The sequence below is a fragment of the Panthera uncia genome, chromosome F1, assembly GCF_023721935.1.
Source record: "Panthera uncia isolate 11264 chromosome F1, Puncia_PCG_1.0, whole genome shotgun sequence".
NCBI lineage: Eukaryota > Metazoa > Chordata > Mammalia > Carnivora > Felidae > Panthera > Panthera uncia.
In genome coordinates this window covers 34,285,094-34,307,170 of record NC_064813.1, presented here as the reverse complement: position 1 = coordinate 34,307,170, position 22,077 = coordinate 34,285,094, and the positions used below count along the sequence as shown (strand labels likewise).

Genomic DNA, 22,077 nt, shown 5'->3' with positions numbered 1-22,077 from the left:
GTAATTGTTCATGTTTCTATTAACTGTGTTACTAAATTTTTTCCTCCTCAAGGACTTGTTGCTGGTACCGTAATTGGTACCCTAATTCTAGGCAAAATTGTCTGGCACTATGGAAAATCAGGGTGAGCAGACATTCTGATGATTTAAAAAAAATTGTTCTTAGCTTCTTTCCAGTAAAACCTGACACTCTACCAGAAGGTAACTTTCTTAGCTTAATTGTATGCTTTGCAATCTATCTCTTTATTCCTTTTCTCTGTAATTACAACCCTGGGTCAACAGACTTTGTGTCTTTTTTTTTTTTTTTTTTTTAATTTTTCAGTAAATTCAAGGACATTAACATTTCAAAGGCAAGTGATTTGAAAGCCAAATTCTCACTTTGCCATCTATTAATCAAATCACCTTGTGTCCCTACTCAGTACAACTTATGATAGGATCTGTGTTACACAGAGCAAAACCCCAAGAAAAGTCAGACTCTAACATATTGTTAACGTTGTCTGTGGGTAGCCTTTTTCTGAGTCGTATTTATTAAAACACACCAAAACAGCTAAAAACAGCCCATTGGTTAGGAGGGCGGGCTCAGGAGCCTGACCACTTGCTTTGAATCCACCTGGCTCTACACTTTATGTGCCATGTGACAACGGGTAACTTCATCTCTCTAATGCCTCCGTTTTCTTATTTGTAAAGTGGGAGAAGCATAGTACCTGCCTCAGGGGATGGTAGTAAGGATCAAATGAGTTGCCCACCATAAAGAAGAAGGTAGAATGTTGCTTGGCACATGGAAAGCCCTCAGATGGTAAAACAGCAACACATTAAAAAAAAAAAAAAGTCGGTATGATTTGGAACATCTGACCTGCATTAAACGTATTTTACGTATGATGCCTTGGTTGGCTCTGACATTTCCTGTCAACAGAGGATTATTTAACTTGACCCTCCTCTGTTCAGAAAACTTACTGTAGAGTTCATATAAACTTGAATTATTTCTAAACTGCCCTAATGCCTATCTATTTTTTTATCAATTCAAAACAACCATATATTTTTTATTAATTCAAAACAACCATATATATATGTATATGTGTATATGTATATATATACATATGTACATATACATATATACATATACATTACATATGTATATATATACACATATACATATGTATACATATACATATGTATATATATACATATGTATATATATACATATACCACATATATACATACCATATATATACATATTACCACATATATACATATATATACATGTATACATATACATGTATTTATATACATATACCACATATACATATATATGGTTGTTTTGAATTAATAAGAAATATATGGTGTTTTTTTTTTATTTAAAAAAAATTTTTTTTTTAACGTTTATTTATTTTTGAGACAGAGAGAGACAGAGCATGAACAGGGGAGGGGCAGAGAGAGAGGGAGACACAGAATCGGAAATAGGCTCCAGGCTCTGAGCTGTCAGCACAGAGACCGACGCGGGGCTCGAACTCCCGGACCGTGAGATCGTGACCTGAGCCGAAGTCGGACGCTCAACCGACCAAGCCACCCAGGCGCCCCAGAAATATATGGTTTTAAATTGATAAAAAATAAGCATTAAGGCAGTTTAGAAATAATTCAAGTATACATATGTATACATGTATATGTATGTATATACATATACATATATATGTTATTTATTTATTTTGAGAGAGAGAGTGCAAGCAGGGAAGGGGCAGAGAGAGAGGGAGAGAGAGAGAATCCCAAGGAGGCTCTGTGCTGTCAGCACAGAGCTGGATGTGGGGCTCAATCCCATGAACTGTGAGACCATGACCTAAGCCAAAATCAAGAGTCGGATGCTTAGCCAACGGAGCCACCCAGGCCCCTCAAAACAACTATATTTTAATGCTGTTACTAAATGGCTTGTTTTAATTTGGGGGTTGATGTGAGCTATCTACTTTTTACCCTCTGTAACTCTTACCTTTCTCCTTAAATTAACAATATGATTTAAGCCTATTATAAGCTAAATTATGTAAATGTTCTTTAAAACACTGAATGGTTCAGTCTTCCAGTAAAATTATCTGACCACTGGGTCCTGGGCTTTGTGGGTTTTTAAAATAGTTTTTACAGCTATTTGTTTACTGCCAATAAAGTATTTTATATATATATATATATATATATATATATATATATATGTTTTATTGCTATAATAGCAAATGTAGTAAAAGAGTTCAGATTTTTCAGAAGCTTTTTAAGAACGTGTTTTAGACTCCACCAAAAACATACAGAATTCTAAGACCTATTAAGTGAGTTGCATTGGTACAGATGCTTTAGCAAAACTACTGTGGAAAAAAACAGTAGACTGCCCATCTTCTGTACTTCTTTGCCCTCATTCCAGCTCTCCTCTTGAATTAGAGCATTATCAGTTTGCCTTCCAAAGCCAGTGCTTGGTAGGTGAGAGGGGTGGAAGGGAAGGTGGAGTGTATTGGGCGCTCTCTGGGCTGCTTCAGTTTCTTTACCTACTTTAGTAAAGTAATCAGCCATGATGGTTTTAATAGGATGAAAAGTGCTGAGACATAGAAGGAGAAAATACCTATTTTGAATTTCACTGGGGTTTTGCAATAAACCTAGTTCCCCTATTTCTGAATCACAGAAGTTTGCGCAAACCCCTGAGGAGGAATTTGCCTTTTTCAAGTGCCCTTAAAAAAAACACTCCACTTGCCTAGTTTTGCAAGTATAAGCTGTTGAAGGTAAGAGCAAAGTTCATACATTCCTGGTTATACTCCAGATCTCATACTGATTTAATTAAACATTGGGTCTTAATAGGGACTGGGAAAGGGTTAATGAGTATGAAGGTGATAATGTACCTTCGCCTGGTGATCCTTCATGTTTGCCTATCAAAGGATTTGCTTACTTCTTTTTAGAAATGTTGGGTTTGGGTGATGAGTTTTAGTTCAAAAGAGGGACCCGGTTGTAAGGGAATGCTGATCTTGCTTTTCGGTTGAAATTACCATTATATAATTCAATTGGTGTTTTCCTTCTCCACTACTCAGCTCTTATTACATACATGAAAACAGAAAAGCATGCAGTTGTCTTTCGTAATTTCACCGTGATTGGTGATACCTCAGAAGTCAAACCTCTGGTCAGTTCTAAAAGGTATATGGTTTTACAAAGTCGCATCTCTGTGTCTTGCAGAATGTCCATCAGTACACTGGGGCGGGACTTAACCTGTGACCGTTCAAGGACTTGTCAGAATTGGTTTTCATGATTGAGTGACTAACTCATTGAGTCTCTCATTCGCGTGCCGTGTCCTCCAACTCTGTGTTCATCGTCTCGCCTTGGGTTTTGCACTCAGCTTATTGTAATGACTGGATGCTAGCAAAACCGCAAATATCTCGTAAAACAAAAGGTGGATGCATTGGGACTTACAAATAGGAATGCCTTTCTTATGACTATTTGCATCGTGAGATGATGGCTTATAGTGTATTTGTATTTGCATTTCTCCGGTTTGGTTGGTGGCTTTTAGAATTTCCAGTGTGTAGGAAATATTAAAATTGGTTTTACGGTATCTTTCGTAAGTCACGTTTATAGATCTTACAGCCCTTTTATATTATACAAAATTATGATGCCAAAATACCATAATATAAATGTATCTGTGAAATTTTCTGGGTGTCTTTTTCTAGGTGTCTTTTGATGAAACTTTCCTCTATTGCACATGTAGCAGGGGTTTTCATTGACTTTTATTCTGAAAGTATCTTCATTGAGTCTAATTTGACTGCTTATTTTCAAGAAACTAAAAAACTCAGGTATCCTATTTTAGTTGCTACAGCAACTAAACACTAAAGTCTACCCTGGCTGAGGTTGGATGACTTACTAATTTCCATTTGTTTTGCATGCTGCATTAACGGATTAATTTTCATCGTTTATCACATAATAACCAAAAGATTAATGTGTATCATCAGTCAATAAAATTATTTTGACTTTAATTTTCTTTTTTAACTTTCAGGACACACATGTATAACATTGACAGTTTTGCTTATGACGCTAGTAACCGTCGGCTAGCTGACTTAGCCGAAGAAGAGATCAGAAGAAAATATACACAAGTGTGCAGAATATTTCTAGTTTCTTAGAACCTTGTGGAGGAATGGACACAATAAATGTAATAGTGCTCGTCATTTTTCATGTTATCACTGTCTTTACGGGGCGTAGGAAAATCAGTGGAGCAGGTCTGTCCTGAACCTCTTGAAAATAGAACCACTTGCAAGATTTAGAGTGATCACTTTCCTTAAAGCGTAGGAAAGTGCAGAGGTTTGTTCACGCTTAGAACGTGAACGTGAATGTGAAGGAAATAAGTGAGTTTTTTCACTAGTTGTGTAATGTTACTTTTGTTTACAAAGAAAACTAAATATTAAAAACAGTGATTGGATATTGAAGACAAAAAACCGCAAGTCTCTTCTGAGCAGACTTGCCAAAGAGAGATGAACTGTATGGTAAAATAATTCTTGACTATTAGGCATTGTCCTGTTTTCTTATTCCATTATGATGAGGCTGAAGGCGTTGGCAAAATTTTTTAAAGGAAAAATATGCTAATGACCCAAGAGCATTGATTTTTCTGGGGTTAGTTGGTGGAAATGGGGGAACACAGAATGAAGAAGTAATTCTTTGGCTATCATTTTGTTTAAAAACAATCTTTTTTTTTTTTTTTTTTTTGGAGAAAGACCCCTGTGAAAGGTTGAAAGGTATCTTCATTGACTTAATGTCTTTAAAAGTATATTACAATATTAACATAAGAGTCTATATTTCTGAAGTAGGGGGTGTTCATAGCCAAATCCTAAATCTTATTCTTTTATAATATTAAGATTAATTTATTTATATTTATTCATGTCAGTGAACGCATTGATTTTACATGTATAGCAAGAAAAATTCAAGAAGATATGTAAAGAAAAATTTATTTTCCCTAAATGGAAATAAATAATGGATTGCATTTTTGTCTCATGTAGTACTTGAAATTTATTTTCTTAAATATAAATATTTATTTCTAAATAGGAGATTATTTTCCTGCATCTCATAAGTACTTAATAATGCTATCATTTGGTTCTCCTGGTGCGAAACATTTTCAGTTACTTTTATTTACTTATTTATTTATTTAGAGAGCCAGCGTGAGTAGGGGAGGGGCAGAGTTAATTTCTTTTAACATTTTTTCATTTTTGAGAGACGGAGAGAGACAGAGCATGAGCCGGGGGAGGAGCAGAGAGAGAGGGAGACACAGAATCCAAAGCAGGCTCCAGGCTCTGAGCCGTCAGCACAGAGCCCGAGGTGGGGCTTGAACTCACGGACCGCAAGATCATGACCTGAGCTGAAGTTGGTCACTTAACCGACTGAGCCACTCAGGCACTGAGAGAGAGAGACAGAGAGAGAGAGAGAGAGAGAGAGAGAGAGAGAGAATCTTAAGCACGTTCCACGCTCAACACAGAGCCTGACTCGGGACTCGGTCTCATGACCCTGGGATCATGACCTGAGCCAAAATTTCAGCAAGAGTCCCATGCTGAACCAACTAAGCCACCCAGGTGCCCCTTAAGTTACTTGTAAATTATGCCATATTGTACTACCTCAAGCATGTCATATTCTCATATAAGAGTTGTGTCACTTGTTATTAATTTACCTAAGGACAATCACATTAATTTCTAGATGATTATCCATTCTTCTCATCTTACCGATTACGTTTGAAGGGCTGGAATAGACTAGCATATACATATAACTAAAGTTAACAATAATTATTTTGCCATATTGCTTCATCCATTTTGTTGTTAAAGTATTTTAAAGTAAACGTCATATGCATCATGGTATTTCACTATAAATACTTCAATATGATTTCTAACAAGAAGGACATGTATTCTACCTAACCACAATCATCACAACTAACGAGATTAACAATAATTTCCTAATAGCTTCTAATATTAGGAAATTTTTTGAACTTTCCTAGAAGTTCTGCATGTAGCCACATATAGCTACTAATCCATTTGTTTGTTAAATAAGAGGGCCTGCTCCGCCTACTTTGTGACAGTTTGGTGCTTCCTGGGGTAGCAGCGAGCATAACAATGATTCAGTTAGAAAAACACCTGAGCGCCTACTATGTGCAGGTCACCATGTGCTAAGTGTGTGCTTACCAAGATCTACAACACAGTGGCTACCCCCAATTTGCTTAGGTTCTATCACAGGAAAAGCAAAACTAACACAGTGAGAGAAAAAGTGTAGAATTACGAATATTCCAGCAATCACCCGTACAGAATACAGGGAGTATCTAAGCTATCTTTGCTACACGAGCGCGTGGTGGGCAGGGAGGCGTTCGAGACAGGATGTGAATTAAGGAAGGACAAATAGATGAGATTCACATAGCGGGAATGGAAAGTGCAAACACAGTGCGCCCAAAGTAGGAAAGGCTCACGGAGAAGACTTGTGTTCGGTGGAGAAGTAAAAATGGTAAGTTCCGCATAATTATTCTGTGTGATTAAAGTGGAATCAATGGACACAGGTTTATAATAACAGGCATTTTAGATATTGGGAAATATTGAACTTCAGCAATACCATACACTGAGTTAACCTTTATATCTTATTATTTAGATAAAGGTAAAGCTGAAAAAATATTTAATAGTTACCTTGAAGAAAATAAACAGTAGGCGTATTGGGGCTAATGGCATTTTCTTACAGGATTTATAACTACTTTGTGTCCTGTTGTCATGAACTTGAATAATTTTATGCTTTTTCCCAAGGTAAGCTCTCCTTTGAGATGATACTTTGATTGCAGAGATGGTATTGCCTTTACCCTTGACACTGTTGCTGATAATCCATGCAGGAAATTATACTTGCTTAACACAGAAATTTGTGTAGTTTATTTAACCTACTATCACTACCACGTTTCTTAGAACACTTAAATATTTTTTGTCTTATCACACCCTCCTACTTTTTGTTGGTGAATGCCCAAGGTGGAAATGCCTTTTTTTCTACTCAACCAACTTGAGCGTCCCCTCCACCCCCTTGCCTAAATTAAAAAACAGCTCCCTCCATGGGGCGCCTGGGTGGCTCAGTCGATTGAGCAGCTGACTTCAGCTCAGGTCATGATCACGTGGTCTGTGAGTTCGAGCCCCACCTCGGGCTCTGTGCTGACAGCTCAGAACCTGGAGCCTGTTTCAGATTCTGTGTCTCTCTCTCTCTCCCCCTCCCCCACTCATCCTCTGTCTCTCTCTCTCAAAATAAAATTTAAAAACTTAAAAAAAAAAAAAAAAGTCTTCCTCCCTAAAGTCAATGCTTCTTTTGCAAACTAGTCCAGTGGTGGCTGGTTCATTTTCATGCTCCTTGTTGTCTCAGTGTTGAGAAGTGGTGGTATTCTTTTCCTTGCTTCCCATTGCCTCTACTTCATCCATCTCAATATATTCCTTAAATTTTCTTTTAGTGTGTATCTATTTCAGAAAGAGAGAGAGAGAGAGAGCATGAGCCGGGGAGGGACAGAGAGAGGGAGACACAGACTCCAAAACGGGCTCCAGGCTCTGAGCTGTCAGCACAGAGCCCCACTCGGGGCTCGAACTCATGAACTGCGAGATCATGACTGGAGCTGAAGTGGGATGCTTACCTGACTGAGCCACCCAGGCGCCCTTCCCATATATTCTTTAAAAAGTGTATCTGTTCTTTACTCTGGTAGGACAATTTACTAATATATTAAGTTTTTTTCCCTATAGTTTTCCCTTTCTCAACTCCAAGTGGGTAGCAAATTTTGGTCTTCCTTGCTCTAGGGGAACATCCTGACTTCTGGGAGCAGAACCACTAAAAGACATCTCTCTTCCTTGCTGTTCTCTGAAATTCTATACTCTCATCATAGACTAACTAAGCTGGTGGGGCGGGGGGCGGGGAGGTAGAAACAGAACCAGGAAGAGGGAAGATTCCTGTGAATAATAAGACAGATGTTGCTAACAACCTCAAAGTCTCTGAACCAGGCATCCTGACAGCTTCTGGGGTGAAAAGGTAAGGACTCAGAGGTACATGATGGGAAGCATAATGTTATATTTTGAAGTTGAGACTAGCAGGATTTGTTAAAGGATTAGGTGTGCCGTTAAAAAGGCAAGAAAGGAATTAAGGATGACACTAAGAGTTTTAGCCTGAGCGACAGAAAGCAGGGAGGTTGCACTTACTAAACCTTAACTCCCTTGGGGAAGACTTCTGTAACAGAAAGGTCAGGAGTTTGTGTTCCTATATGTAAGTTTGAGATGCCTTTTGGGCATCAAAGTAGAGATGTTGTATAAGTAGTCAAAAATACAAATCTGGAATTCTGAAGCGGGGGTCTAGGCTTGAGATGTATATGTGGGAGTCATCAATAAGAGAATATGTGTCAATGAACCCAAGTGATGAAAGCAAGAGGAAGACAGATTCAGCATTAAGGTTTACGATATGGACATCATTGGTGGCCTTGAGCAAAGCTCCTTCAGTACCGTGGTTGTGAGTCAAAGCCTAGGTTAAGAGGCCAAAAAGCGACTCGGACAAGAGAGATTAAAGATGGCCAATGCAGGTGAATACAGACAACTTTTTTGAGACGTTTTGCAGAAAAGTTTGGGCAGAGAAATGTTCATTGGAACATACTGCGAGCTTAAGAAACATGCCATTTTAAAATATGGGGAGAAGTAGATCATGGTATACGCTGATGGGTATGATGCAGGAGAAAGAAGGGAAGATTTCTAGCTCTTGAGGAGGCGAGAGGTAATTGACTCCATCCGGAAAAGTGGTATAATTAGTGGTCAAGAGCATGAATTATGGAGACAACCTGCCTGCGCTCAAATCAAACTCCCGCCATTTAACAACTGTGTGACTTCAGGAAAATTCCTTGCCTGTGTACCTTATTTATCTATCTATAAAGTGCCTTTCCATCTGTGAAGTGGTGATACATAGGATGCTGCGAGAAGTAAGTTAATAAACGTAAAGGGTTTAGAATAGTGCCAATCACATAGGAAGGGCTCAGGAAGTTTTAGCTGTTATTAGTGCACAAATGGAGAGCCTGGCCTTAGATAGAAGTAGATAGAGCAGGTCATCCATAGTTAATAGGAAGGAAAGTAGCATATAAATGTTCATCTGCAGAAGCGTGTGGGATGCCACGGTGGCAACTTCTGCAAATTTCCTTCTACTTTTTTATCGACATAGAAAGCAAGGTCATCGCAAGTATGAAGTATGTGAGGAGGTGTTATACATTTGGGGAGAGGAAGAGAAGGAAAAGACTGGAGAAATTTAGTAAAATTAGTGGGCGAGTTGGTGTGAGTGCTCGTGAATCGAGACTGCAACCATTGAGCTTGGAGTGGCCCAGACATCTAAAGATGACGGCAGGAAAGAAGGTAGCAGGTGATGTACTCTGATGGCATGAGATTCGAAGGAAAGGGCTTTGTGGTGAGGGAGGAGGGAGATTGGCCTACAAGTATCAATAATGAAAAACATAGAGCACCAAGTTCACATCCAGGCCTGGTAATATGTGGAGTGAGGGAGGTCAACAAGAGATGCTGTTGCCCTACCAGAGATTTGTGTGCAAGTTCAAGCGCAATGTACATTCCTCTTCCACTCCTTGTTATCATAATCTGTCTACTTTCCCATCCCTCACTCATGTTTGCTGAGGGTCTTCTACACGTCGTACATTAAATATACATTAGATCTGTCTGCTCAGAAATCCTAGGTGCAATGAGACTCCAGAACTAGATTTCTAAATATCATCGTCCAATAAAATAAATCCCAGTTCCTTGGAGAAAAAGGCCGATACTAGTGCTGGGGCAGGGAAAATAGAAGATGACCCTGAGACATCTTGTAGTATCTGAAATTAATGGGTTCAGAAAATAAATGCTCAAAAAATGATGGCAACCTGTCAAAAGGACTCAGAAGCCAGCTTGAACAAGCTCCTTTTGACCAAATCTGGGACAATTAGAAAAAAAAAATAATGGGGGCGCCTGGGTGGCTCAGTCGGTTAAGCGTCCGACTTCGGCTCAGGTCACGATCTCACGGTCTGTGAGTTCGAGCCCTGCGTCGGGCTCTGGGCTGATGGCTCAGAGCCTGGAGCCTGCTTGGGATTCTGTGTCTCCCTCTCTCTCTGCCCCTCCCCCGTTCATGCTCTGTCTCTCTCTGTCTCAAAAATAATTAAACGTTAAAAAAAATTAAAAAAAAAAGAAAAAGAAAAAAGAAAAAAAATAATGGCAATGGATTATAATACATAGGAAAAAAGTGGAAACTTGAGTGCATGCTGGTATAAATAAATAAATGGGAAAGAAAATTCCTTTTTTTTTTTTTTACAGCAGAATTCCAATGAATACATGTACAAGGAACGATTTAACTAGAAAATCAGCATTTGGCAGCCCTCGTTGTAACGATACTTTCAGGCAAGAATCCTCAATGGATTCTGCAATTGGTGAGTGAGGGAAAGCCTGATGAGAAATAAGAGAAGTATATAGTCTCCAAATTTTCCTCACAAGACACATTACAATAACTTCCTCACAAGTAACTTTATAGTAGAGACACTAATTCAGCCAACTGGTCAAAATTAACATTCCCAGTAATGGACATGAGGTTCCTGGGGTATTTCTGCCAAACATTGCATAATCTGGATCGAATTATGAGGGAGCACCAGAAAAAAAGTAATTTGAGGGACATTTTTACAAAATGGCCTGCCTGTGCTTTTCCAAAGCAATGAGGTCATGAAAATCAAATAGAAGAAAGAAAAAAATGAAGATAAATGTAAAAAATCATTGAAACGGAAAACAGAAAAATAAGAGAAAACCAATGAAACCAGAAGTTAGGTCTTTAAAAAACAATTGACGAACTTCCATTTGGCTGGTAAAGAATACAGAGAAAAGACAAAAATCACCAGTATTAACAGTGCAATAGAATACATCACTCACTACAAAGCCCGGTCATTAAAATAAGCAATAAGAGCCCTCTCAGTGGCTCAGTCAGTTAGATGTCTGACTTCTGCTCATGTCATGATTTCATGGTTTGTGAGTTCAAGCCCCCACATGGGGCTCTCTGCTGTAAGCACAGAGTCTGCTTCAGATCCTCTGTCACCCTCTCTCTCTGCCCCTTCTCCGCTCGCTCTGTCTCTCTAAAATATATTTTAAAAAGAAACATTTTAAAAAGAATGTATAAAAGAACAATAAGAGAATATCAACTTTATACCAATAAACTTAACTTTATACCAATAATTTAACAAATTAGATGAAATGAGCAAATTAACTTGAAGATATTAATTACAAAGTCTGACCCAATAAGAATAGAAAACTTGAATAGACCTCTATTAATTGAAGAAATGGAATTTTTAGGGGCGCCTGGGTGGCTCAGCCGGTTAAGCATCGACTTCAGCTCAGGTCATGATCTCATGGTTCGTGGGTTTGAGCCCTGCGTCGGGCTCTGTGCTGACAGCTCGGAGCCTGGAGCCTGCTTTGGATTCTGCGGTTCCCTCTCTCTCTGCCCCCTCCCCACTCACGTTCTCTCTCTCTCTCAAAAATGAGTAAACATTAAAAAAATTTTAAATAAAAAATGGAAATTTTAATTAAAAATCTTTTCAAAGAGAATATTTCATGCTCAGATGGCTTCTTCACTGGTAAAGTCTAACATTTAAGGAAGAAATTATACCAATCCTACACAAACTTGTTCGGAAGGTAAAGATACTTGCAAACTTACTTTATGAGGCTAAAGACATCCCAAGAAAAGAGGACTATAAACCAATATCCCTCATAAACATAGACACAAACATCCTTAAAATTTTAGCAAAGCAAATCCCACAGTATATAAAAGATTTATGGTACATCATGATCAAATAAGTTTTTTCCAAGGAGTAAAATGTTGGTTTAACATCCAAAAATCAATCAATGTAATTCACATACTCATAAAATAAGAAAGAAAACCACATTATCATTTCAGTAGATGCAGAATGAGCATTTGATAAAGTCCAACAGAAATTCATGTTAAAATCTCAGCAAACTAGGGCACCTGGGTGGCTCAGTCTGTTAAGCGTCTGACTTCGGCTCAGGTCACGATCTCAGGGTTTGTGAGTTCGAGCCCCGCGTTGGGCTCTGTGCTGACATCTTGGAGCCTGGACCCTGCTTCGGATTCTGTGTCCCCTTGTCTCTCTGTCCCTCCTCCACTTGTGCTCTGTCTCTCTCTATCAAAAATAAATAAATGTGATTTTTTTTTTAATCTCAGCAAACTAAGAAGAGAAGGGAAATTTCTTAATCTAATTAAGGGCATCTTCCATAAACCTACAAATTTCATCATACTCAACAGTGACAGGCTCAATGTTTTCTACCTAAGGACAAGTCATGGATATCTACCCCTTCTATTCAACAGTCATTTGGAGGTTTTAGCCAGTTCAATAGGGAAGAAAAAGAAATGAAAGTCAATGAACTGGAAAGGTAGAAGTAAAGTTGTCTTTATTGGCAGATGGCATGATTATGTACCTAGAAAAGAATCTACCAGAGCTAATAAGGGAATTTAGTAAGGTCACAGGACACAATGTTAATACACAAACAACAATTTTACTTTGATATATTAACAATACACAGTTAGAAAATGAAATTTTAAACTTTTTTTTTTTTAACGTTTTATTTATTTTTGAGACAGAGAGAGACAGAGCATGAATGGGGGAGGGTCAGAGAGAGAGGGAGACACAGAATCGGAAGCAGGCTCCAGGCTCCGAGCCGTCAGCCCAGAGCCCGATGCGGGGCTCAAACTCACGGACCGCGAGATCGTGACCTGAGCTGAAGTCGGACGCTTAACCGACTGAGCCACCCAGGCGCCCCTAGAAAATGAAATTTAAAAACAACTGTTTCCAATAGCGTCCAAAAACGTGAAATATTTAGAGACACAGTCTTTAAACCATGTCAAGAACTCTACAAAAATTATAAAACTTTACTGAGAGAAATTATAGACCTAAGTAAATGTTATGAATTAGAAATTAAGGAATTGTAAAACTAAGTTTCATGTCTTCAAAAAGCCAATAATGTTAAGATATCAATTCTCCACACATCAATCTATAGTCCCAGCAGGGATTTTAAGAAACTGATCCTAGAAGTGCCTGGGTGGCACTCAGTCTGTTAAGAGTCCCACTCTTGGGGCCCCTGGGTGGCTCAGTCGGTTAAGCAGCCGACTTCGGCTCAGGTCACAATCTCGCGGTCCGTGAGTTCGAGGCCCGCGTCGGGCTCTGGGCTGACGGCTCGGAGCCTGGAGCCTGTTTCAGATTCTGTGTCTCCCTCTCTCTCTGCCCCTCCCCTGTTCATGCTCTGTCTCTCTCTGTCTCAAAAATAAATAAACGTTAAAAAAAAAAATTAAAAAAAAAAAAGAGTCCCACTCTTGATTTCAACTCAGGTCATCATCTCACAGTCTGAGATTGAGCCTCATGTTGGACTCTGCTGGGCAAGGAGCTGGCTTAAGATTCTCTCTGTCCCTCTCCCTATGCCCCTCCCCTGCTTGCACACCCTCTCTCTCTAAAAAAAAAAAAAAAAAAAAAAAAAAAGAAAAAAAAAAGGAACTTATCCTAAAATTTGTGTAGAAATGTAAATTTCCTCTCTTAACCCTGTTTTCACAGTTGTTTTTTTAAAAAAATCAGAAAAGTAAAATCTATATTTCTCCCAGTCCATGGAAGCTAGGAGTCTAGTTGGGTCTACCATGTAAAAGCAGTCATATAATATTTGGCAGAAGATGGCATAGAGACAAAGAAGCCTGATTCACCCCAAGTGGGAACAATTAAGAACAGATACGTCAAAAAGATTTGTGGAACCCTTCCTCACAGCAGTGTTCTATACTCTCTATCTGACCAATTTATAAATATCTTAACTGGCACTGGAACGAGATTCATTGTTAAATTATCTTCCACAGCACTTGGAGCCCTGCCGGCCCAAACATGTCTATCTACAGAATATCAGTAAGGATTTAGGAATTCCGTATGCTCTGCTTTCCCCCTGATTCCTATATTGTAAGTCTCATTACAGCCAACACCATTGGTCACTAGTATTGTGGATCTGCCCCAGGGAGGTTGCTTTTTATTCGTTTATCTCCCTGGTCACTTCAGAATGACCGTGAATGGAGGTCGGGGGCTCTGTTCTCTTTGACACGTACAGCTTTTGCAGCCCACTTACTGCCCATGAAATCTGGGGCACCCAAAGGCTTGAACAGCCAAAGTTTTTCTAAGTCCAAGATCTTTTTTTTTTTTTAAATAAACTCAAAATGGTTTATTTATTTTTTTAAGTATATAATGACAGCATTTTATTTATTTATTCAATATATGAAACTTATTGTCAAATTGGTTTCCATACAACACCCAGTGCACATCCCAGAAGGTGCCCTCCTGAATATCCATCACCCACCCTCCCATCCCTCCCACCCCCCATCAACCCTCAGTTTGTTCTCAGTTTTTAAGAGTCTCTTATGCTTTGGCTCTCTCCCACTCTAACCCCCTTTTTTTTTTTTTCCTTCCCTTCCCCCATGGGTTTCTGTTAAGTTTCTCAGGATCCACATAAGAGTGAAAACATATGGTATCTGTCTTTCTCTGTATGGGTAATTTCACTTAGCATCACACTCTCCAGTTCCATCCCCATTGCTACAAAAGGCCATTATTTCATTCTTTCTCATTGCCACATAGTATCCCATTGTGTATATAAACCACAATTTCTTTATCCATTCATCAGTTGATGGACACTTAGGCTCTTTCCATAATTTGGCTATTGTTGAGAGTGCTGCTATAAACATTGGGGTACAAGTGCCCCTATGCATCAGTACTCCTGTATCCCTTGGGTAAATTCCTAGCAGTGCTATTGCTGGGTCACAGGGTAGATCTATTTTTCATTTTTTGAGGAACCTCCACACTGTTTTCCAGAGCGGCTGCACCAATTTGCATTCCCACCAACAGTGCAAGAGGCTTCCCGTTTCTCCACATCCTCTCCAGCATCTATAGTCTCCTGATTTGTTCACTTTGGCCACTCTGACTGGCGTGAGGTTATATCTAAGTGTGGTTTTGATTTGTATTTCCCTGATGAGGAGCGACGTTGAGCATCTTTTCATGTGCCTGTTTGCCATCCGGATGTCTTCTTTAGAGAAGTGTCTATTCATGTTTTCTGCCCATTTCTTCACTGGGTTATTTGTTTTTCGGGTGTGGAGTTTGGTGAGCTCTTTATAGATTTTGGATACTAGCCCTTTGTCTGATATGTCATTTGCAAGTATCTTTTCCCATTCCGTTGGTTGCCTTTTAGTGTTGTTGATTGTTTCCTTTGCTGTGCAGAAGCTTTTTATCTTCATAAGGTCCCAATAGTTCATTTTTGCTTTTAATTCCCTTGCCTTTGGGGATGTGTCAAGTAAGAAATTGCTGTGGCTGAGGTCAGAGAGGTCTTTTCCTGCTTTCTCCTCTCGGGTTTTGATGGTTTCCTGTCTCACCTTCAGGTCCTTTATCCATTTTGAGTTTATTTTTGTGAATGGTGTGAGAAAGTGGTCTAGTTTCAACCTTCTGCATGTTGCTGTCCAGTTCTCCCAGCACCATTTGTTAAAGAGACTGTCTTTTTTCCATTGGATATTCTTTCCTGCTTTGTCAAAGATTAGTTGGCCATATGTTTGTGGGTCTAGTTCTGGGGTTTCTATTCTATTCCATTGGTCCATGTGTCTGTTTTTGTGCCAATACCATGCTGTCTTGATGATGACAGCTTTGTAGTAGAGGCTAAAGTCTGGGATTGTGATGCCTCCTGCTTTGGTCTTCTTCTTCAAAATTACTTTGGCTATTCGGGGCCTTTTGTGGTTCCATATGAATTTTAGGATTGCTTGTTCTAGTTTTTACATTCAGTGTTATAGAAAGATACAGGTTTAGAGTCATTGTGATGTCTGTATGTTTTATGCTTGTAGCGATGTCTCTGGTACTTTGTCTCACAGGATCCCCCTTAGGATCTATTGTAGGGCTGGTTTAGTGGTGACGAATTCCTTCAGTTTTTGTTTGTTTGGGAAGACCTTTATCTCTCCTTCTATTCTAAATGACAGACTTGCTGGATAAAGGATTCTCGGCTGCATATTTTCCTGTTCATCACATTGAAGATCTCCTGCCATTCCTTTCTGTCCTGCCAAATTTCAGAGGAGAGATCGGTCACGAGTCTTATAGGTCTCCCTTTATATGTTAGAGCACATTTATCCCTCGCTGCTTTCAGAATTTTCTCTTTATCCTTGTATTTTGCCAGTTTCACTATGATATGTCATACAGAAGATCGATTCAAGTTATGTCTGAAGGGAGTTCTCTGTGCCTCTTGGATTTCAATGCCTTTTTCCTTCCTTAGATCCAGGAAGTTCTCAGCTATGATTTCTTCAAGTACCCCTTCAGCACCTTTCCCTCTCTCTTCCTCCTCTGGAATACCAATTATGCGTATATTATTTCCCTTTAGTGCATCACTTAGTTCTCTAATTTTCCCCTCATACTCCTGGATTTTTTTTATCTCTCTTTTTCTCAGCTTCTTCTTTTTCCATAATTTTATCTTCTAGTTCACCTATTCTCTCCTCTGCCTCTTCAATCCGAGCCGTGGTCGTTTCCATTTTATTTTGCAGCTCGTTTATCGCATTTTTTAGCTCCTCCTGACTATTCCTTAGTCCCTTGATCTCTGTAGCAATAGATTCTCTGCTGTCCTCTATACTGTTTTCAAGCCCAGCAATTAACTTTATGACTATTATTCTAAATTCATTTTCTGTTATATTGTTTAAATCCTTTTTGATCAGTTCATTAGCTGTTGTTATTTCCTGGAGATTCTTTTGAGGGGAATTCTTCCGTTTGGTCATTTTGGATAGTTCCTGGAGTGGTGCGGACCTCCAGGGCACTTCCCCCGTGCTGTCTTGAATAACTCGCGTTGGTGGGCAGGGCCGCAGTCAGAACTGATGTCTGCCCCCAGCCCACTGCTGGGGCCACAGTCAGACTGGTGTGTGCCTTCTCTTCCCCTCTCCTAGGGGCGGGATTCACTGTGGGGTGGCGTGGCCCGTCTGGGCTACTTGCACACTGCCAGGCTTGTGGTGCTGGGGATCTGGCGAATTAGCTGGGGTGGACCGGCAAGGTGCACGGGGGTGGGATGGTCAGGCTCAGCTCGCTTTTCCTTCGGAGTTCCACTTCGGGAGGGGCCCTTCGGCACCGGGAGGGAGTCAGACCCACCGGAGGGATGGATCCGCAGAAGCACAGCGTTGGGCGTTTGCGCGGTGCCAGCAAGTTCCCTGGCAGGAACTGGTTCCCTTTGGGATTTTGGCTGGGGGATGGGCGAGGGAGATGGCGCTGGCGAGCGCCTTTGTTCCCCGCCAAGCTGTGCTCTGTCGTCTGGGGCTCACCAACTCTCCCTCCCGTTGCCCTCCAGCCCTCCCGTTCTCCGAGCAGAGCTGTTAGCTTATAACCTTCCAGATGTCAAGTCCTGCTTGCTGTCGGAACACTCTCCGTCCGGCCCCTCCGCTTTTGCCAGCCAGACTCGGGGGCTGCTTGGCCGGCGGGCCGCCCCTCTGCCCCGGCTCCCTCCCGCGAGTCCGTGGAGCGTGCACCACCTCGCCGTCCTTCCTACCCTCTTCCGTGGGCCTCTCGTCTGCGCTTGGCTCCAGAGACTCCGTTCTGCTAGTCTTCTGGCGGTTTTCTGGGTTATTTAGGCAGGTGTATGTGGAATCTAAGTGATATGCAAGACGCGGTGAGCCCAGCGTCCTCCTACGCTGCCATCTTCCTCTAGTCCCTAAGTCCAAGATCTTAATTTTCTTAACTACACAATTCCCTCAAAAACTCAGAAGGCTTCGGATCTATTTGCTTCCTGTGCATACTGTGGGACAGATGCCTCTGCCAAATAATTTACTAAATTGAATTCTTTTTCTTTATGTTTATTTATTTCTTTTGAGAGAGAGAGGAAGAAAGAGAGACAGAGACAGAGACAGAGACAATCTCAAGCAGGCTCCACCCTCAGTGCGGAGCCCAGTGTGCAGCCTGACCTCACGACCGTGAGATCACGACCTGAGCCAATAGCAAGAGTCAGATGCCCAACTGACTGAGCCACCCAGGTGACTCTTTAAATGGAATTCTTAAGCCTGATCTCTTTCTCTGACTCTTATTCACCATGTCATTCTTTCCCTTGTTTCTGCAGGTCTTCTTCATGGGGGCTTATTTCCTTAAGTGCCCAGTTGCCTTTGCGCTACTCATTAGTCTTTGCAAAATTACTTGTTGGGATTCTCTAAGGCATAGGGTGAAGGTACTCTCTCCAGAGATACTTGGTTTTCCGTCTACCAAATTTATTTCACACTATCATTTGGGCACGTTTAAAGCACGTTTAGGGCGTGGGGTTTCCTGACCCACTCAGGTCTCGAGAACTTGGGCGGTGAATCCTTGCAATGACTGAGCAATGGTCACAAATTCCCAGGGTTAAGTGTGTATATTTCTATTCATTTTTAATTTTTTCTGCTTCATTTAACACTATGGCAACTTTCCCTGCAATCCTCCAGGGTTGGGTTCAGAAACAGCAAGTTGACTTTTGGTTCATTCTAAGCCTGAGGGTAGAGTCCTTTCCAAGTCCAGGGCAAAGCTGGGACCACATCTGGTAAAACTTTCCACCTTGGATGGGCCTTGGAAAACGACTTCTGTTCCTCTTGCCCCATGAAATTAAAAAGATAAACATAAGTTTCCTGCTATCAGTAAACAACCCTAGGGCAGATTTAATGTTGTTGCCAATATTCTCCCTTTCTTTTCTGGGTTCAGGTTTTCTCCCAGAGTTTTCTCTGGTAATCCCCACTCTATTTTGTTGACTTATCAATGGGTGTAAGATAATTTCTAATGCTTTAAATCCAGTTACATTAGTTTCTCCTCAGAGGGTAATTAGCCCCAATTTTAGGCCACCACTATGGAAAAATAGAATTCCTAAGCACAATGTATGTTCTTGTCATATATTCCTATGAAAACTGAAACGTTGAAAGAAAAAAACGGACACGTCAGAATAATACAATATAAGTAAATTTAAAATATTAAGTCAAAGAAAAATATATACGGTAGACCCTTGAACAATATGGGCTTGAAGTGCAAACGTCCATTTATATGTGATTTTTTACAGGACACTACTGCAAATGTATTTTCTCTTCCTTAGGCTTTTCTTAAATTTTCTTTTCTCTAGCTTACTTATTATAAAAATACAATATACAATACATATAGTATTCAAAATATGTGTTAATTGGCTATGTTATTGGTGAGGCTTCTGGTCACCAGTAGGTTGTTAGTAGTTATGTTTTGGGGCAGTCAAAAGTTACATGAAGATTTTCTACTGTGTAGGGAGTCAGCCCCTTACCCCTGCCTTGTTCAAGGTCAGCTGTAATTTAAAGTGTTTTAAACTGTTCATAGTTGGGAAACCTGGGTGACTCAGTTGATTAAGCATCCAACTCTTGATTTCAGCTCAGCTCACGATCTCACAATTTGTGAGATCGAGCCCCACATTGGGCTCTGCACTGAAAGCATGGAGCCTGCTTGAGATTCTCTCTCTCCCTCTCTCTCTCTCTGCCTCTCCCCCGCTCATGTGCCCTCTTTCTTTCTCTCAAAATAAATAAACTTCAAGAAAAATAAAATAAGAAAAATGAGAAAAATAAAATTTTTAATAGTTAAAAGCATTTCAAATCGTACAAGAAAATTTTCTCATTGATAATGACCATCAAGATTTTCAAAGGGTCATTAAAGAATCATGATCAAGAATTATGTGGTACATTTCAAGAATAAAATTCTATATAAAAAGTTATACAAGGATACCCTTGTATAACTTGTATAGCCACCCTTGTATAGCCCTTGTATACCCTTGTATAGCCTTGTATAGCCACCATTGGGTGGCTCTGTGCCTTAAGCATTCGACTTTGGTTCGGATCATAATCTGATGGTTCATGGGTTCGAGCCCTGTGTTGGGCTCTGTGCTGACAGCTCAGAGCCTGGAGCCTGCTTCGGATTCTGTGTCTCCCTCTCTTTCTAACCCCTCCCCTGCTTGAGCTCTGTCTCTGTCTCTGTCTCTCTCTCTCAAAATAAATAAACCCTAAAATTTTTTTTAATTTAGACAAAAGCTACAAGAGTGAGAAAGCTGACATTTCTAATTTAAAAATTTGAAAATATTCAATTTGGTAACTTCACATATACTCAGTATACAAGGTCTTTCCTAATTCTTGTATTTTTATTATTCTTACCATAACAATGTGGTATTTTAATGTAATGAATTTTTTCATCATGCCCTAAATAGGGGCTCCCAGATACCTTCAGTTCATCATAGGATGACTAATGTTTTCTATTCATGCCCGGATGTTAAGACAGTTGAAAGTACTGGGAGAGAAATCAAGACCACGGGAACATGCTAGTTAATAAACATAGAGTGAGCTGGTTTTATTTTTGAGTAAAGCAAATATAATACGGGTAGGAACACATGCAGGTAGCCAACAAATGCCCACAGAGCTGCAGAGGATTTTTGACTCCACTTTACATAAAATTAAAACTACTGTGGCTACACAACCTCCTAGTTGTAGCAAACAGCCCGCAGGGATTTATTTTGTGTCACTGGTTACAGGGCACGTATTCGGACACTCCAGTCTTTCCTAATTCTTTATCAGGCTTGCTCTGATGTTCTGATCTTCATACTTGATCAAAGTCTCCTACTTTTGCCCCTAACGGCAGAACTAGTTCGTCTGTTTCGTCATACGCTTCAACATTCTTTAGTGAGGTCAGATGAAGCTCAGTTTCCTCGCCGAGGCACTATCCGAGGCAGCTGTTCTGAGCCCCGCAACGCAGGAGAATAGCAGGACCGGGTCAACTCTGACTTTGAGGAACATACTTCTCTAGAGAGCGCTATTATTTCCACCCACGGTTTAGAGATTGCTGGGCGCATATCTGCTGTATAATCCGCTGTGTCACTGGGATGAGGTGCCAACAGCTGCCTACTTCAGTTTTTAAGTTGTTTGGAAGGTAGAATGCCTATGGGAGCCTAATAGGACTGATGCAGTGCGGGGGAGGGGGGGTGTTGTAGCCTCAGCTGTGCACAGAGGCAGCATAAAGACATGGAGCCATTTTTTCCTGCAGAAAACTAGAAAGATTCCCACACCGGAGCTGGCAGGCAAGGAGATAGGGACTGGGAAATGGAGCCCAAATGAGGCTGACCAATGAAAGGAGCCTCTATGGATCATGATGCTGGTGATCCCCCTTCTCTACCCCACCAAGCTTCAGGGCCATGGGCAGATGCAGCATTTGCCTTCCTATAAACAGGACTGCACCGAGGGTGTGCAAGACCCCAAGCAATTTTTTTTTTTTTTTGAGAATCCCCTGTTTATTACAACAATCTGGCTTAAAACTGCATTACAAAATCCATGGTCCCTGTGTAAGGTAGAGTCATTTATTGATGGAAATTTAGAATACTGGGTAGAGAAAAAGTATGTATTTATGTGTTTGTTGTCTAATCAATGCACATGGAAGTTATTCATAGTGTCTAGGTACAATCTCTATTGGTTTGGATCTTAGATCCCCCACATTTTTTTTTTATTGCTAAATGTGCCCAGTGTGCTATTTCTGGGTAATTTTATATCTCCTAGTGGTAGGAAAACGATGGCACCATTGTTACTATTCACAATGCCCAGTTCTTTAGAACCCGTTTATATTGATATTGGTCATCTGATTCCTGTGGTTCCCTAATACTATTTCCTCATTTTTAATCATATCGTTATTTGTTATGTTGATCATTCATCGGGCTACCTGTGAACACTGGCTTCCAAGGATGTTCAACGGTTGTTCCTGTGCTTCATGGATGATAACCACAAATGCAAGAATTATCCATTTTCCAGGCAGTGAAAATGCAAACAAGACTTCATTTTCCAGTTGTTCTGCATTTACTTTTTGGAGTTGATGGTGTGTGGTATGTCTTAGCCTGTGGTGCAACTAATAATCACTGCATTTGTGGAATGGGGTCTCTTTCAACGTGGACTGCATCTCTGCCTTCCAGACCTTGCCACCTGTGGGGAGGACCAACAAGACGCCTGTGGATGGAGTGAAAAAGCAGCCCACTAATGCAAAGTTCTCCCATCTCTTCCCAG

The 22,077-nt window shown here is 40.4% G+C and overlaps 1 protein-coding gene across 12 annotated transcripts in view; it reads left to right on the top strand.

The window, feature by feature from the left end:
- The window catches only part of CD55 (CD55 molecule (Cromer blood group)), a 55,866-nt gene that overhangs the window by 26,120 nt on the left and 7,669 nt on the right, over positions 1–22,077 (top strand). For 3 of the 12 annotated variants that reach the window (XM_049634248.1, XM_049634257.1, XM_049634249.1), the window contains 2 exons: positions 3,048–3,150; positions 4,001–21,420. The exons of 3 other annotated variants lie outside the window; for them this stretch is intronic. In XM_049634248.1, coding sequence (XP_049490205.1) covers positions 3,048–3,150; positions 4,001–4,124 — 227 coding nt within the window. In that variant the 3' untranslated portion in view covers positions 4,125–21,420. Of the gene's footprint in view, positions 1–52; positions 528–3,047; positions 3,151–4,000; positions 21,421–21,986; positions 22,072–22,077 lie in introns of those variants that run through there. 6 more of the 12 variants (XR_007458800.1, XR_007458798.1, XM_049634258.1 and 3 more) reach the window with 4 other exon arrangements.